The sequence below is a fragment of the Arachis stenosperma genome, chromosome 1 (genome assembly GCF_014773155.1).
Source record: "Arachis stenosperma cultivar V10309 chromosome 1, arast.V10309.gnm1.PFL2, whole genome shotgun sequence".
NCBI lineage: Eukaryota > Viridiplantae > Streptophyta > Magnoliopsida > Fabales > Fabaceae > Arachis > Arachis stenosperma.
The window spans coordinates 130965859-130985373 of NC_080377.1; the positions used below are offsets into that span (position 1 = coordinate 130965859).

At 26.2% G+C, this 19515-nt stretch overlaps 1 protein-coding gene and 1 pseudogene across 5 annotated transcripts; one reads left to right on the forward strand and one right to left on the reverse strand.

Annotated features, from left to right (window-relative positions):
- Positions 1–265: 265 nt before the first annotated feature.
- LOC130942430 (fe(2+) transport protein 1-like) lies at positions 266–8530 on the reverse strand. Of its 5 annotated transcripts, none has more exons than XM_057871006.1 (9): positions 8224–8530; positions 7953–8051; positions 7513–7666; positions 5722–5907; positions 5517–5605; positions 5213–5313; positions 2530–3101; positions 2075–2224; positions 266–831 (listed from the first exon to the last, which is right to left on the reverse strand). In XM_057871006.1, the coding sequence occupies exons 6-9, from the start codon at positions 5241–5243 to the stop codon at positions 526–528; spliced, it is 1059 nt and encodes a 352-aa protein (XP_057726989.1). In that variant the 5' UTR covers positions 5244–5313; positions 5517–5605; positions 5722–5907; positions 7513–7666; positions 7953–8051; positions 8224–8530; the 3' UTR covers positions 266–525. The 5 variants fall into 5 exon arrangements, with proteins under 5 accessions (XP_057726989.1, XP_057726987.1, XP_057726988.1 ...); XM_057871004.1 differs by having other exon boundaries at positions 6142–7666; XM_057871005.1 differs by having other exon boundaries at positions 5517–5618; positions 5722–7666.
- Positions 8316–14521, forward strand: LOC130934989 (pentatricopeptide repeat-containing protein At3g47530-like; annotated as a pseudogene).
- The last annotated feature ends 4994 nt before the right edge of the window (positions 14522–19515 follow it).

Below are 19515 nucleotides of genomic sequence, written 5' to 3' on the forward strand. Positions count from 1 at the left end.
ATTTGTTTTAAAACTTTAGTATACCATGATATATAATGTTTAACTATAGAGATAAATTTAAACTAAATTCATTCTATGGTAAAGTGGATATACTATGAGGCATAAATTCAAGTGGAAACACTAAGTCAAAGTTACTATATCACTTATTATTAATAGATGTGTACTTTATTTAGTTTTAGTTTTTTTCAACTTGGTTGGATCTTGACCAAGAGAATTTCTAGGCTACACTTTTACTTTTTTGAGTAACTATTTAATCAGAAGGAAGAAAAGGTGATCTCTTCAAACATTTAGAGTTTGTCTTCTTGTAAGTTTGACTAAAATAAAAATTTACTATGATTTTTATCCTTAAAACCAAATTTAAAGAAAGCCAATGATACTTTGATTGGATGGCAATCCACAAGTGACCAAACACTTTGAGGTTTGAAAAACTAACCAAGGCATGCATGTGAGAAAAAAAAAAAAGGTAAAAAGCAATCCCACCCTAAAAATTCTACTTTATTCTTTCTTACAACATTTCTTTTTTCTCTATGCCCATATTGCCATGACTGACATTCCTCCTGCTCCCAGCATAACAAAAAGATATGCACACATTTGAAGTTTCACTTTACTTTGAAGTTTTGAGCCCATAAAATCAGTGGCCAATAACTCTACCAATGCCATGTAATTGAGAAGCCCTGCAGACACAGCATTCAAAACACCTTCAACTATGAGTGAGGTTGGACTTGTTTCACTATACACCTTCGACAAAGCTATCCCCAATGCAATTCCAAATGGAGTTGTCACGGAAAAGAAGAATGCCATAGTGCCCTTTATCATCATCCCATATTCTGCCTGTTACCAAAAAAGATGTTGGAAAAGAAATATATATTCATTAAATGGGTATCTATTTATATATTAAATCATTCTTAGTTACATTTTTTTTTTCACATAAAGTTGAATATCACTAGTGAGCAAATCATAATTTTGATCCCAAATAATTTAATATTTGACAAAATAATCTTCAAAAGAAAGAAACAAAATTGAACTTGGAAAAATTGTCTCAATTTAAAAAAATATAGTAGTTTTTTATAATGGGCAAACAACTTACATTTTTTTTTGTTATAACATGTAGAAATTGTTTAGAAGGTACGTACAGAAAACTTACCTAACATTCAATATTTAGAGTATTTTTTTAGTATTTATGTTTTTACCAAAAAGATTTCATTCGACTTCTAAAGTTGTTTTTGAGTATGCTTTTTTATTCTTAGTGTATTTTGCAAATTAAGATTATTTTTGGAGGATCAAAATGTTATTTCATTCGTTTAAAAGTCATTTTGTTAAAAAATGAAAATTTTCAGAATCCAAAATGGAAAGTTCACTCTACACTTTTAAGATTTTTTCCTTTATTATTCTTTATTCTTTGGATACCATATAACCGACAACAGTATTACCCGACTGTTAAATTACTAGGATTAAACCATTCGAATATAAACATCAATATATTTTATCACTTTCAGAATACTAATTAAGTTATTTTTAGTGTTTTATATTTACTTTTAGAGAACTGTGAAAAATAAAATATGTAATTTGTTTTCATTATTCTCAATTTTTCACTTTTAAAATTGTAAAACTAGAAAATACAATAAATGAAAATAGAGAGACAAAAAAAAAAGATATCATTTTTACAAAATAAACAAACATTGGTGACAATATTTAATATCTTTTTTTTAATTATGCATTTACACAAAGACATGATTGAACTAAGTTATTAAGAAAAGAAATATTGGTAAATATTAAAATTAATGGAATACGTGAAAAAATATTAATATAATTTTGTTAATTTAGATTCAATTTTTTGTAACCTTAAAATTCTTTAATTATTTTCTTAGTTCATGTATATATTTAAAAATAGAAAATTATCGTTGTTAGGAGAATGACTAGGAACTAACTTTTCTAACTATTTCATTAGTTCATTATTAGTAGTTAAGAAAATTTGATTTTAATAAAATTAACTAGTATTAATTTTTAGTGTAGTTAATTTTTTTAACATAAAAAAATATAATAAAGATACATATCGGTAATCAACAAATTAAACCTGAAGTATGCAGCCTCCTAAGCCCATTCCCTCGAAGAATTGATGAAAGCAAAGTGCTGCAATGAGAGGCCTAATTGTGCATGGATTATCCGAAGCTCCCATTGACAAACCAATCACCACCGAGTGCACCACAATCCCTAGCTCCAACACCTGCATACGTGTTATATACACACTACTACATCTCACAATTCATACACCAAACAATAAATAATAAACATAATCCACAAGCTCAAAATTCATCACCAACAACAATAATAAAACGAAGATTAGTTGTGCTACATGCATATAACAAAAACACGATAAAATAACAAAATATGATATTGTTTTATTATTGTTATCACGTTTATAATTTTTTCGAAAACTTATTTATCATTCATATTTGTCGGAGTTCTTTTTTGTTAATGGTATAAGCTTTCTACTACTATTTTGGTAGTTTACCAACTAAGATAACTAACCTGAGCAATAACACGATAGCGAAGCAACTGTTCCCCACTCACAACTTTCGTGTTTCCATTTCCGTGTTCAATCTCATCACCGTGAGTGTGACTGTGACTAAGCAATTCCAATTCTTTATTCACTTCATTGCGGCAACCACCATCAACTTCAATGTTCTTCTCGGAAAAATCACCAGTAGTAGTAGAAGAAGAAGCAAGGATTCTCTTCTTAAAGAAACAGTTGGAGAAAGAGTCCACCATGAGGGTGAAAACAGCAGAAAACATGGCGATGAATGTAGTGAATGGGAACTTGTGCCACGGTTTTTCCGGCAAGCAGTCCGACATGAGGTCACTGAATGAGTCCGGCAATACGTGCATGTAACCGGTGGCGAGGATGACACCGGAGGAAAAGGCCTTCACTAGCACAAAAAGGTCACGGTCTGGGTGAATCGCGGGCACAACGCGTGAGAGCATCGGCAGCGATACGCCGATCATGCTCATCACTAGAATTGCAAGTATTGCTATTATCTTATACTTGAGCGCCTCGCTCCGGTTGTGACATGCTCCTTGGTGGTTCGAGGCACATTCCTCGGCTGAGGCAACCGGGCAAGTTGTGATTGCAAGGAAGGAAATAACAATAATAATCTTGTAGAGGAGGTTTGAATTCATTGGTGTGGTTGCCATGATTGTAAGGGAGAGAATGAGAGTTGAGAGAAATTATGAGTTGTTATGGCTGTTTATATAGTGCTTTGGTTTGGCGAAACTTTAGATTGACCAATTTGTGAGTCTAGGTTTAAAAAGTGGGAATTACTCTAATGACTTGATGGAGAAATTGCAAGGGGTTAGTGTATCTGTTGTTGTATTGAGACTTTGAGGAGTATTTTGACCAAATTTTTAGGAGTGAGGTTGATTTGTAGGCGTGTGAATAGTAAACACGTTACTTTCTTCACTCTTCTTGACAATGAGTGTGTTTAACACGTTGGAAAATAAGTAGCACGTTTAGACTTCTTAAAAACTTCAACCCAGAAGTGATTTTGTTATCAAAATTACGAAACAACCATTTTTAGTTTCTGCGTTTTTTTAACGGATTTTTAGCCATGGATATTAAACATTTATTTACCCTTTACTAACTCTATCTTTTATCTATGTTATTGTATTATTTATAGAGTTCTTGTTATTTCTATTTATATGAGTTCTATTTTTTTATTATTTATTATTTTTATTTTTTTGTCAACTATTTGTTTAACATTATACACTTTTATAATTGTGATTTTTGTGTATTATATTTGTTATTATCTTCTTATAATATGATTTATTAATCTTATTAGATAAAGTAAATTAAACAAAAAATTAACTGTAAATAATAATAATAATAGTAAAAAATTATAATATATTAAAAAAATAAAAATATACTACATAAAAAATATCATCAAGAACTTTTAAATTTATTTCATTCACTTCAAAGTAAATATTTATTTTTTATTATTTTTAGTACTCTCTTTTATCATTGTAATTTTCATATACTATGTTTTAGTGTAATTTTTTTATAATATATATTATAATTTCATTAAGAAAGATAAAGTAAATAAAAAATTAATCATAGATAATAATAAAATCATATACATTGGATTCTAAAATAATATTAAAAAGAAGAGTACGATGTAAAAAAATACTAAATTAATATTTTCACATTAATACTTAAAAAATGTAACATTTGATTTTATATATATTTTATTTTTATTTAAAAATATTTTTTTGTCTATTTTTATATGTTCTTTTTATTTTAGTAAGTAATATTAATTTTATTATAAAATTTAATTAATAAAATCTATTTAAATATTAAATTAAAATAATAGGATAATATAAAAAATTTAAAAAAGCTATTTTTGTAATTTTTTATCTGAAAATAATTTTGAATAATATAAGCTAAACAACGTTTATTTTATTATAATCTATTTTGATACAAAAATTGCCAAAACATAAATTATTTAACACAAATTTATTTTTTATCAAAATCTAGTATACAAAATCAATTTTATGCAAACTCCCGTTCTAATCCAAACACATACTAGGTAGTGGTGTGGCAATCCACTTGAAACAATATTATTAGTAATTTAATAACTCTTGTATGCATAAGGTAGTGTTGGTGGTATAGTTATTAGAACCGAATCGTAATTAACCGGTCATATGATTGAATTACTGGTTCAACAGATGGATTACTGATTTACCCAGTTAACCCGATCATAATTAAATAAAAATATAAAATTATAAAAATAAAAATAAAATAAAAAATTAAATGCATGTTTTAAAAAAATTAATAATAATCAAATATCAATTCTTAGATATAATTTATAATGAAAAATAAATAATAAATTAGTCACTAGTACAAAATATTTTTTCAATTTAAATGAATAAGAAAAAATAAAAAATAACACAATCAATATCAATATATTTATATATTATATGTTTATATATTATGTGTTTTTACTTGTTATGTTTGGTATTCATTTCGATTCATGATTAAAAGGATAAAAAAGAAAATAAAAATTCATTAATGGTTTATTATATATTTAATTTTTATCACATATATTACTCACAATCAAGATGGCATAGTGGCAAGGGAGTGACGCTGCATCCTTGCCATCCCGTGTTCGAACTTCGAACCTCGTTGATAAAAATACACTCAGAACACCAAAACCCATACCTTGAACATAGATCCAGTAGTTCTTCATCATTTTACAGAGAACTAGAGTTGCTTTCTTACTATCTTTCCGAGCACCAACAGCAGATAACTAGTTCTGAGCTCTGTGAAGCAAATCAATAATAAAGGCTTAACCATACTTTGATAATTTTTAATCAACCCCTTTGAATACAATTTTGTAGCAAGTCCTTAGAACAATTTAAGGTTACAAGTTTTTTGGTTAAATTGAATAGATTTAAAGTTTGACTTGGTATCCAGCTTCCACTCCACTAAATAGTAATAATCAATGAAGACCAAATAATAATACCTCTTTGACAGGTCAACCTTTTCAGATTTCACATTTACTCTTCTCAAGAGCTTCTCAAATTTTGCTTCAACTTCAGTGGTTCTTCCTCTCTGAAAAATACCTCTAACAAAGTAAGATCAGCACTTAAATACTAGATTTATAAGATGATGAATGACTTCCGTTATCATAGTAATATCAACTAATAAATAAAATGAAACACAAATACCTGAAAAAATTCTGAAATATCTCAGAACAAGTTCCTCTGACTATTAAGATCCTTTTTGGCAGAACCCTTGCCACGGGCCTCCACAAAAAGGTTTCTGTATTGATTTATAACCTTCCCTTTCAATCCTTGTAAATATATTAATTGGCCAACCTACATTGCTTCTCACTTCTGTGATCCATGGATGTTCTTATCAAACAAATAAGTAAGAAAAGAAAACAGTTATTTCTTCAAGGTGAACAAGCAAATAAAGGTGAAAGGACTTGGAAGAAGAGAGGGTGAGAAAGAGAGAGTGAGTCAGCACTCAGCAGCTATATAGAAGCTATTAGCTATATAGCTAGTGGTAGAAAAGAAAGATTAGAAAAAGAAAGATTAGGAAAAGAAAGAATTTCACATCTGATGAATGTATATATGTTAGGATACTGTTGATGGCTTCAGTAGCTTTCTTGTCCACGTGAAATAAGCTAAACATTCCTTGGGGCCCGGAGACAAAGCTACTACTACTACTACCATTTCACATTTTTATATATCTATCTTAAGCATCAATTAACATACATAGATACATAGCAGAAAACAAGACACATTTCAAGCATATACTTGATTACATGTCTCTCTTTCAGTTTGGGTGATTTCAGCATAGTTATGCTGTACTTTCTCAATTGCTTGAAAATTGAGGGCAAAAGCTAATGAAGATGAAATTAAACCATGCTAGAAATCCATTAGTTAAGAAGAACATGAAAAGAAAAGCATGCTGCAAGAACCTTGCAATAATAATTCACTGCTGCAATCTTGATATATAACTTACAGAAGCAGTGATAGATATCTATCATCATTATTAATTAGAACAATAATTGAAATAAAGTCTGAGCTACCTTTCAACTTGTTCTGCCTGATGTGCATTTTTTCGGCTCACTTGCCGGTTCATTTTATTGTAATTAATTTGAAAAACTGTGAGGTTGCAAAAGAAGAACTTAACTATACACAAGAGTAGTCTTCTCCAGTGAAAAGTGAAGAAATAACTGTTAGAGCTAAGTTGGCAAAGGAAGAGGAGAGGGGATATCTACAATTGAAACAATTTATCTAGCAAGACTATATCAAATGAAACATTTTTAGAAATCATGTCTCGATCATGTTAAGCAAACAAATAAAGTGGGAATCGATAATGAGGTGTGCAACTGTTGAGTGTTGACTTCACTTGACCATAGATTAGTAACAAGTGTCTCTTGCTGTAGACTTCAAATTCAGGTACCTTCATTCAAGACTTTAATTTGCATAATTCAGTGGACTTTACACTCATCAATCATGACACAGACAACTCCTTTAGGAATACTTTTTCTATTCTAAATATATTTGGATTTGATTCTAAAATAAATATTTATTTAAAAATTAGCCAATAGAATTAATTATTTTTTTCATTAATAGTTCTTTTAAACAAAGAATGAAAAACAAAAGAAAGAGTTAAATTCTCTTAGTGGCTAAATTGTTCATTCTATTGAATTTTGCATGGACCAAGTTATAGGACTTAAATTTTCTGCAAAAATGAATTCTTTAAAGTAAGGGTTAAAATCATATATGTATTGAGGAATTAAATTTATGTCTATTTTAAACATATTATTGAAGTCTAAATAGCTATTGGTACCAGCTAATTAAGATTAATGCTTCAACACCATGAGTTCAATGGAAGGCTATTTATTAAAAATAATGCATGGCTCAAAATTTGAATCAAGAGATTGAAGATTGTTGATGAATTTGTTTCTTGAAATCAATAAATCACAAGATAGTATAAGAACATACCTTGGATCCTTGGAACCTAATTTTTTCGGACTCTTCACAACATTAGCAAGTCTTGTTTTACTGAATTCCGTTTTCTCAGGAACTTAAAGACTATAATTTCATTAGTGTCTTCCATCCCATCATTAGTATTCTGAAGGGATCCGATGAGAAGTACCTAAGACGACAATGGTTTTTAACTTTAAGCCTTGATCATGAAGAAAGACAAGTTTGGTGAAAACAGAGCATAATTTAGCAAAATATGCTGCATCATTCACTGAGGATTCACAACCTTATTAACCGAATGCCATGAAAGATATGTATATCAAAAAGATTTAGTTTAGGTTGACATGCTTTATCAGCTTCAGCATACAAATGGGCCAATATTGAATATCTGCAGAACAAGGTAACAAAACAACATGTGCATAACCCTACAATAAAATATAGAACCATCAATAAAGTACCTGTTTATGTTGTTCAGCTTGCAACCTACCAACTGTGCTTAGAAACCCGTCAACTGCATACTCAGCTCGCTCATTTCCGGCTTCAGCTATCAACATCACCTACATCATTCAAGAAGAACATTAACCAGTTCATGATGCCATCAAGGCACGAAAACATCAAAGGAATCAAGAGAAGAAATAACAAATAGAGCATTCAAAGAAATCTTGTTGAAGCATTTCAACGAACATGTTTAGTATGAACAATACAGTAGAAGAACAATTAAATACTCACTATCAGTGTTCAGTGCAGTTGGAAGAGAAGGAAAAAGTCGCCAAATGGGGAAGTAGGGTTCGCACACATAAAAGAGGGGAAGATAAAAGACGATGCGGGGGACGACGAACAGTGAAAGGCGAGGGCGAACCGCACCGGTGAACAGCGAACGCGAACTGCGACGCAGCGACGGTGAACAGCGAACGCAAACTGCGACGGTGAACGGCGAATGCAAACTGCGACGGTGAAGGTTATGGTGTTACTTTCTCTGTTTCTCGTCTCTTCTCATCACATCTCAAATGGTAGCAATCAAGGTTTTGGAAGAAATGGAAAGTAAAAGGAAAAGTGGAGAGAGATATAAACTCCAATACTGACAGTCAAAAAAATATATATATATTATAAGTGTCATAATGTTAATTAATGGAAATCCTTAGAATTAGGGCCCCAAATTTAGGTAGCTATATTTGGTGTAGTGAAAGGGTCGTAACCCCCCAATATAGGGTTTAGTTAAGGATTGATTGATTTTATTAATTGAGAAAAAATATAAAAATATATAAGATTTACATTTTTAATGTATTTATTAGATATTTATTTAAAATAAAAATTTAAAATTCAATCATAATCTTAATATATACTTTTGGAACATTTCTTAATTAAACATATATTCTTATATTTTATTATATAAAAATAAAAATAAAAATAAAAATCAATTTCTACATTTAGTAATGGAGTTGACGTGACATGCTTCTAAAAGTATTTATTGATTTATTTCTTCTAACTCATTAAATTCAATTCATTACAATAAATTAATTATCTCAACTAATTGATTTGATTAGATATTTAAATATCACACAATTTATTATAATTTATATTAATCAATTATTATCAATTACTTTAATTCATTACTTTATAATAAGGCGCATAACAAAATAGATGATTTATTACTTATTATAATTAAATGTAATAAAATAATAAATATATATTAATTTAATTAAAAAATTATTGTTTCCTGTATAATTTATTATAAATGTTTTTAAATAAAATTAATAGTTAAAAATTATTAATTATTATTAAATTATCAACTGTATGTCGATCATCTTACTACATATACATAATTAATAACTATGACATTTAGTAGCAAAAAAAATATTATGATGATATTAATAAAAATAAAAAATATTCAAAGACGAAATATTAATGATATTATATGGATATAAGAGATTAATTTGTATAAAATATATATATTTATATTATCGTTATTGAAAATTTTAAATATTATTATAAAATTTTAGATATTTATTATTTTATTATTTTAAATTATACATTATATTGTATATTTAAAAAGTTTTATTTTTTTAAATAAATGTGACACTATATACTTTTTTGGATATAAAAGAATAATGAAGCTGAAGTGAGTAACAAAATTGATTATATAATAAGATATAAATTTTTAGAATTTTTAGCATAATTGACAAATTTTTAGTTTTAAAATAAATTTTTACTCTACTTTTTATTTTTTATTTGATTTTTTTATAATTTTTTTATTTTCTTAATTAATTATGATTGTAATAATTCATCACAAATTTGTGTTTTGCAGAAAAAATTTGTCAATCATAAAATATAGAAGACTTAACAAAAAAAATTTAAAAAATATTGGTTATTAATCACAAAATAAAAAATTATGAACTGTGCTTTAATTATGTTGTAAAATACAAATTGAAACTATTTAAAATTAATTTTTTACCGTTAATGTTAACTTAAATTATAATAAGGTAAAAAATAAAAATTGTATATAATAATTTAATTTAATTATTTATAATACCAAAATTATTCTTTATTATATCCCATTCATTTTTATTCATTGGTGATATTTAATTATCTATTTTAAATAAAAATTTAAATTGATTGAATTATTTTTTTCAATTGATAATATAATTATTGTGACATTTGCTTTATTCAGTAATATTTTTAATTTATTTAACCTTCATTAATCATCTCTTTCTTATTTTATGCTAATTAAAATTAATAAATTTTAATTATTTTAATTCGGGCAACTTTTTATTCTAATAATATATTTTAATTAATGCATTAATACAATTTTAATATTTATATGTCATTAATAATATAATCTCATTTTAAAATAACGTTTTATCTCCAATATATATATGTCTAATTGTAAAAAATTTACTATTTTTTTATACGATTAAATTAGACATATTTATATTCAATTTATTTGATTACTTAATTAAAATTAATTATATTAAAAGATCAGATTAAGATTATGGTAGATTAATTATATTTTTATTAATTATATTAAAAGATTAAGATTATGATAGATTATTATTATTTTATTAATTTTTATTTTTTATATTAATTCATATATTTAGTTTATTTTTATTATTATTTTTTAATCCATTATTCTATGTGTTTATTTTCATAAATCTTGCTAAATTAAACAAAGTACTGTATATCTTCTTTTTATTTCTCTTTTATATACACATAAAATTTATTATATTATTTCTCTTTCGTCTAATACTTTTTTTTCTCTTCTATTTATATTTCTTTCCTTCAATATTTTGTTGGTTCTTATTTTTCTAAATTTTACTTTAAGTTATATATTTGTTCTTATTATACCTAACATTTTTTATTTATGTGTAATATACATTCTTATATATGTTATGAAAATATATTTATAGATATTTTTTTTAACAAAAAAATGTAATATTTTTTGTCATATTTGTTGAAATTCTAAGTTAAATATGAATATTAATTTTTGAAATAGAATAAATATATTTTAATTTTTTTTGCATCTAAAAACAATATTCTATCAGTGTTAGAATTATTTAAATGGATAAGTAATAGTGAATATAGAATTATTTAGGATGGATAGAACTAAATACATCTTTTTATTAAAAATACGAATTTAAAAATATTATTTTTAATTCTCAATAGTCAAGTTCTAATTGAACTATTGTATGTTCAAAAAAATTTTAAATAAATAAAATAATTTTAGATATATATTTTTTTAAAATTTAATTAATTTAAGATATTTATTGTCATTGATTAAAAAAGTAAAATAAAATAATAATTTAATATTTCTATACTCTTAAAATATTATTTATTCATTTTTCTAGCATTCTTTATCATCCAATTATCACATTATATAATTTAATTCAATAAAATTATTTATCTTCATTTGATTGGATAAAAATTCTATTTTATCTGAAAATTTTATAATTTCTCAACCTCAAGATCATCCATGTTAAATCATTAAGAAATATAACTGAAAATATGGAAGTGTTCCTTCATTTGAGAGCATGATTGAGATCAGAGAGCTTGACTCTTGTGGTTCTTTGAATTTCTTCAACCAAAACCTTCTATATCCCTAATAGAACTTAATCATAACTCCACTGCGAGAAAAGGGCTACGAATGCGGGTTTGATGTGTTGGGGACCAAAATTTTAAAGTCATTATTTATATTTAAACGTGACACTCATTAATCCCTAAAACCCAAATAAAATAGTATTTATGGTTTTAATCTCATTTATCCAAATCAAAAGTAATAATGACTTATTTAATTCAACATTTATGACAATAAATATGATCACCGTTATATAAATCATTTAATGTAAAATTACTTAATTTGTGATTATAATTAATATATATATTATCCATAAATATATTAAAAAATAATAATTTCCTAACAATCTTTCACTTGGGTTATACATATATATTTTGATTATTTTTCTGAGATAATCATATATTATAAATTTTATGCGCACATCTAAATATTATTTTTCTGATTACTTTAATAATCTGGTCTGTCTCATATATTAGTTATGAAATTATCGCAATTTTTATCACATTAGTGTCGCAACGAAACCACGATGATCGCCATACTAAAATACTCAATCACATAGATCAAATTTGGATGAGAAAATTCATAATTTACATGCAAAATAATCGCATGCATGCCTATTTCCAACTGGTCTAACTTGAATAAAAATTCTATTTTATTCAGTGACAGAATCACGTGATGCAACAACAACGCCCGGGCTCATAGCGACGGCGACCAAGTGATGTGTTTGTGAAAGAAGAAGAAGAGAAGAACTTAACAGACTCAAAATGAGAAAGAAAGATAGAGGAAAAAATTTATCTAAAAAAAGGGACTCGACAGGAAAAAGGTGGCAACGGACTCAACAACGACGGTAACGGAATAAGCAGCGACGGGACACAAGCTGTGAAGAGGTAGACGGCGATGGGCTCAGCAACAACGATGAGGAAAGCTATAAAGTTTTTTGTGAAGAAGCCGCGAAGAAGAAGACTCTAGGTGAGGATAGTTGAGTTTCTCTGACATGACTATAGAGTATGGATTGAAGTTGTATGTCACTGAATATGTAATGTGAGGCAAATCCCAATTCCTAAAAATTTATACGTATATATCTAGGACAGATACACCCTAAACCTGACCATGTCCTATCCCGAGCAAAATCTTTCCTGACTCGAGTCAAGTTATTACCCTCTCCAACTAGGTATGGATAGGTTGGTGCTCCCGTATTCAGAAACTTCTGCCAAGTCTAACCACGTATTGATGCTCTATTTATTAAGGGTTTACCGCTAGCCAATGGATTGCTACACACACAAGACAAGATTCTACTCTTCATAATTATTTAAGCGGACGAATGAGATGACCACCGAACAAACTCAATTTGATTAAGACAACTAATTATTTTTAATATTTTAATATTAAAATTTTTTTTAGAGTTTGATTTTAATTATAACTTTGTAAAGTATTTATAATAATAATTACTATATATATTTATTTTAGTTTTTAATAATTTTTTTTATAATTTTATGTATTATCCCGTATAGAATACGGGAACATATACTAGTTTATATTATATAAATAATAAAAATTCGCATTAATTATTCATATATTATTTATGAAAATTTTTCCACTAATTGATATATGTCGTGAGAATATTCATTTTTTAAATATATAAAATGTTAGACTTTTTATTTTTCTTGCATATTAAATATTATTTAATTAGAATATAAAGTTTTTATAGAAAAGATTTATTTTTATATTTCTAAAAAACACGTGTGTGTGTATATATTGTTTTCTGTCCTTTCTCCATTCTTATAAGAGTAATGCCCATAGTTTTCTTTAATTATTCTAATAATTTTAAATAAAAAATAATTTAATAATAACTTAAAAATATTTTTAAAAAAATAATTTTACTTTTTGTCTACAATAGAAATATTCATCATCGAACTTTTTTTTTATTAATTTATAAACATTTTAAAGGATAAGACTAACTACTTAACTTGTTTAAAGAATGAGGAGTCTAGTTTGCTTAACTATATTTTCTTGAATGAAGATATATCATTATTTATCTCATAAATAAAAGAATAATAAAAAAATGACAGTTCATTCTATCCAAAATAATTATTTAATTATAATTAAACACACAAATTAACCCATTAGAAAATGATTAATGACATTTTGATTTTAAACAAATTTAAGTGAATGTATAGAATTACTTCCAGAACTTTACTTACCCTTTTGTTTCTCATTACAATACCAAGATTAGGGCCTCTTATATGAGCGATTCACCCCAAGAAGGTCTCTTATTGTATCGAGATATGAGGAGAAGAGGTGTTCTGCAGACCCATTATCTTCATCTTTTGCTATTAAGTGTTGTATCAGGTTCCTGTGTCTTTTTGGAAGGGCACAGGTTCATTGCAATGTCTTCAAAGATGGACACCAATTAAATAGCCTTTTGCTCACTTTTTTCATGGACTTGTATTCGCAGTGTCAGCAATGTCATGATGCATGCAAGGTGTTTGATGTCTCTTGCTTAATTCGTAATAAACGGAGTCGGGATGCTCTGAATTTGTTTGATGTCATGCAGAGCTCAAAGTATGAATGTGGACTTGATGATGTTACTTGTTTGCTTCTTCTTCAAGCTTGTGCTCATTGGAATGCCTTGGAATTCGGTGAACGAATTCATAGATACATCATGGAACATGGTTATGGTGCTGCTCTCAATTTGTCTAATTCTCTGATATCTATATATTAGATCAGGCTTATGAGGTACTCAAGGGAACTTGTAATAAAAGTGTGGTTTCATGGAGTGCGATGATCTCTGGTTTGGCAGCTAATGGATATGGGATAGAAGCAATTGAAGCATTTCAAGAGATGCAGAGATTGCGGCTTTGGCTTGATGATCAGACATTCACTGGAATGCTATCTGCTTGCAGTCATTCTGGATTGGTTGATGAGGGAATCTCATTTTTCGATCGTATGAGTCCATAGTTTGGGATTACTCCCAACATTCATCATTAAATATAAACTTTTAATCTATTAATTTAATGAACTTTTAAAAATAAACTTTTTTTGGTTTTTTAGTTTAATCATATAGAAAATATTAAAAAAAAACTTGGTTTAGGTTACATTTTGAATATTTCATAAAAAAAAATTAATGGTAGAATTTTCATGCTTAATAGAAATAAATTTTTCAAAGTTTAATTTTAATTAGTTACCCTTAAAATTAATAATAAACTAATTAATATAATTTACATATACTAACTTATAATTTAAAATTATACAGTATTTAATTTAAATTAATAAATATAATTCTAAATATCAATACTAAAATTTAAAATATATGTTCAAAGATTATATTTAAAATAATTTTAAAATTTTAAAATAATATTTAATTTAAATATAATTTTAAATAGTTTTTTGTATTATTTTTGAATGATCGTTAAATTATATATTATTATACAATTTTAAAGAACAAACGAAACTCATGGAAACAAGTGCCATGATCCAATAATAAATTAATGACCCACATGACAAAAAACAATTTTTGGACATACATTTATACTTTTGTCTTTGGCGCGCTTTACATAATAGTCTCTTTCATTAGTTTTATAACTAACGCTTTTCTTACATTGACCAGCGCCAAAGTGTCGATAAAACACTTATTAGTCAACAAAAAATCACATTTAGCCACCACAACTAAGCCACTAGAGATATTCCCTATTTATAAATGTATAACTAACCCAGCTCACGTACCGCTTTAATGGGCGAACAGCCCAACCCTTGGAACATACTACAGCCCCAGGTGGCAAAGAGCCGACATCGAGATGCCAAACCTTCCCGTCGATGTGAGCTCTTGGGGAAGATCAGCCTGTTATCCCTAGAGTAACTTTTATCCGTTGAGCGACGGCCCTTCCACTCGGCACCGTTGGATCACTAAGGCCGACTTTCGTCCCTGCTCGACGGGTGGGTCTTGCAGTCAAGCTCCTTAGTGAAGAATCTATTCGATCTATTTTATTATATAAATTTGTTTTTGTTTTTTAATTTATAAAGACTTGTACTATATTTTTAGAAAAGATTTTTTTAATGAGTTTTAAAAAAAAATATTTTATAAAAATAAAGGTAATTTACGTTTAGATATCTCATGTAAAAAAATCTTTTTATTTATCAATTATGTTTGAGTAAAATAAGATAAAAGTATTTTTTGTTTATTTATTATTTTAAAAATATTTTTTTTAGAAAAAAAGATCTTTTAAAAAAAATATGTAAATTGTAATTTCTCAAAAAAAGATTTTTTTTCGGTGATTTTTACCTTTACTATTAGAAACTTGTCAAACACACTGAAAAATAAAAAAAAATTATTTTTCAATAAAATTTTTTTTAATCGATTTAATGGCGTTCAAATAAGTACTAAATGTATAACAATTGGTGAAGAATCTATTCGATCTATTTTATTATATATATTTTTTTGTTTTTTGATTTATCGTTTTTAACTCAATAGATATAATTTATTGTAATTTATATCAATCAATTAATTGTAATTCATTATATGGATTAGTTTGATTCATTAATTTATAAGATACATAATAAAATAAATAATTTGTTACTTATTCTAATTGAATACAATTAATACAGATGAATTTGGTTAAGAAAATTATTGTCTTCTAAGAGAATATTTTTTAGTTTTTTTTAATTCATTAAATTTAATCAATTATAATAAATTAATTATATCAACTAATTAATTCAATCAACTATTTCTTGATTTATTATTTCAATTCAATAAATCAAATCAAATCAATTATACTAATTATTTGTATCAACTAATTGATTTGATTAATTCTTAAAATATTTTTATTTAATTTGTTAAATTTATTTAAATACATTAATTATAACTAATCAATTATTTAATTTTATTTGGATAAAAATCAAATTCTATTCTTAATAAAAAAATAAAATTTTACTTCTTTTATTTTTATTTTACCACTATAAAATGTCATATATACTAAAAAAAAACTCTTCTTTTGTCAATTACTCTTTTGTTGGGTAATTTAACAGTAATCTATTTTCCTCGTATGAGGCACTATCGCAAGAAGGCAACTTGTGGATACAAACCACCACACTCTCCAACTTCTATTAATTAAATGCTCATCACTCAGAGTTATATGATATGTTAGTCATGAAATATTCATAGATCATTGTGTTTTCATGTATGCATAAATAAAAAATTTAATGTTTCAACTTGTTTAAGTTATTTACCTGTTTGTGTGGTGTATTTTAGTATGAAATTACTTTTAATTTGTGTTGTGCAATAATATGATGGTCTAATTTAAACTTTTATTTTAAAACTGTGTTGTGATTTTTTTGACAGAAGAAAACTTTCATTTAAGAAAATAGCCAAACAACACTTACATATTGCAGAAGAACCATTTGATCTAAAACTAAACAAGAAAATGGATAAGTTCTATGTTGAACTATTGTCTGAGAGGAGGCACAAAGTTCGATTACAAAGAATCTTATACAAGAGAAACAAAGACTCGATACAATCTCTTTTGTTTCTAAATCTACACAGAAAGTGCTGCACCACAAAAACTTATCTTCTCTTCTTCTCAGAATCGGTCTAAATGCTATCTGAAACTGTAAATATTTCTATAGATGATGAAAGGCTATCGTTGTATTTTCATCCCGAACATGCGAAAACATCACCAACAACACCTATAAAAGGGACCAGTACACCACAAAAGAGGAGAGAAACACCAAAAGAGGTTATTTAATCTAGATTTGGATCTCAGATCTAGATCTCTAAACACATAAAACAACAAAACGAAACAGGAAACAAAGTAACAAACAAAATAAGTAGGGAGAAACAAAAAAAAGGTTGCTAAAAGAAGAAGAGAAAGCCGAAAATAGTAAGAGAATGGTAGTGCAGGGTTGTGGCCAGCGAGAACAGAGAAAGAGCTGAGAAGGGAGATATGAAAGGTTTAAGAGGAAAAGAAAAAAAAAGGGACAAGAAAAAAAACAGAAGAAAGTTTCACGAAAAAGAGGAGAGTAGAGGTGAGGAGGAGGGCCACCGCAGCCCAGGTTGGGATGGCGGCGGCGGCTTTCAAAAGACTTCAACTCTGTTTCCTTTACTTGAAAGAACGCGCGCTAGGTTTTCAAGATTTGTTGGAGGCTTCTATCGAAACTTATTTATTGAAAAACTATGTTATGATTTTATCTCATCGTTTTTCACATATTTTTATATATTATTATTAAAATAAATGTGATATGAAATTAAAAAAAACTCTATTCATTTTATCATAATCTACCTCTTCTTTTGTTTCTTTTATTTTTTCTTATTTATTTAAACTTTTTTATTTTTTATTATCAATTTTATTATTTTTATCTTTTATAATTAATTTCTTATAACTCTTTTACATGTTAGATGTTAAATCTTTTCAATATTAAAATCATGTCTCTATTGTACTTAATTTTATAGATTTATTAATCATGTAAAATCAAATTTAATTGTTACCAATGACGAGTAAACACCAAAAAAAAAAGAAACATAAAAAAAAATGCATAATATGTCAGTGATTTTTGTTGGGTTTAAGTCAATTTGATTAATAACAACGCTTGAATGTATAGCAAGATTGTTTAATAGATTATTATGAGATCTGAATGAGAGATATCTATTATTAGTACTCAAGATATTTGAATTGAATTATTAAAAAAATTGTTGAAAACATTAAAAAATAAAAAATAATAATAAAATATTTAAGTATGAGCTCGTTTAATCATGGATTAATTAGATAGAACTCGTTTAATGTTTATTTTAACAAATCTACTTTAGAGTTAAAAGTTCGTCAATTTAAAGTCATTAAACAAGCCCATTTCGATGGTTCTAATTGAAATATTATAATGCTATCGTCAATTTATGTAAATAAATTTAGTCTCAATGTTTTGAAAAGTAAAAAATAGAGAGATTATAAATTGGCTATGGTTAGAAATTGACTCAAACTTAAAATAAGTATTTTTAGAACTAAATCAAATACAAAATTATTTATGTATAAACTATTAATATAATTTCTTATATTTTAAATTTTTTTTAAATGAATTTAATCAAATTATTTATCCAAACAGCCCTGACACACCTAATAAATAATATATTCGCAAGTAAAATTTGTGTGCTATATCCAATAAATTTTGTATTATGAACAAATAATTGTGTGCTATCAGTGGCGGATTCAAAGGAAGTCTAAGATGGTCATGATTCCCAATTTTTTTAAAAAAATAATACTATTAGTTTATTATTATTATGTAATTAATATATATATATATATATATATATTATAGATTAAATATATTTTTGTATATTACACATTAAAAAAAATTTATATATTAATAATTTAATATGTATAAATTATAATGTGTATTATAATATATTCGTAACAATTAATAAATAGGTTTAAAAAATAATAAAATCGTATAAATATATAAATAATTAAAAAATTATTAAAAAATATAAGTTTAGATTAATGTAAAAAGTAACAATTATAAAAAAATTTTGTTTTGACTCTTTCTATGACAACAATAATAATTGAATAGATTTTTTAAACAATAAAAATTATTAAAACAATACTTTAAACAAGATAAAAGACGAATTCTTAGTAGATTCTATGATTATGTATGTTAAAAAAGAAAATGCTTCAAAATTTATTTCAAATGGTAAATTGATAATTTTAGTTATATAAAATATTGCAAAACAAATTCAAAAATACCAAAATCTTAAAGTACGTAGTTGAATGTTAATTTTTATATAATATAATTATTAATTTTGATCTATATACTATAAATTATATTTTGTTGATTTTTTATTATGTTATATTTTAATTTATTTTGTATTTAATTTGACCTCCCTCTTATAAAATTTTTGGATCCGTCACTATGTACTATATATATAAATATTTGTGTATTATATTGATAAATTTGTGTTATATACAAAAATT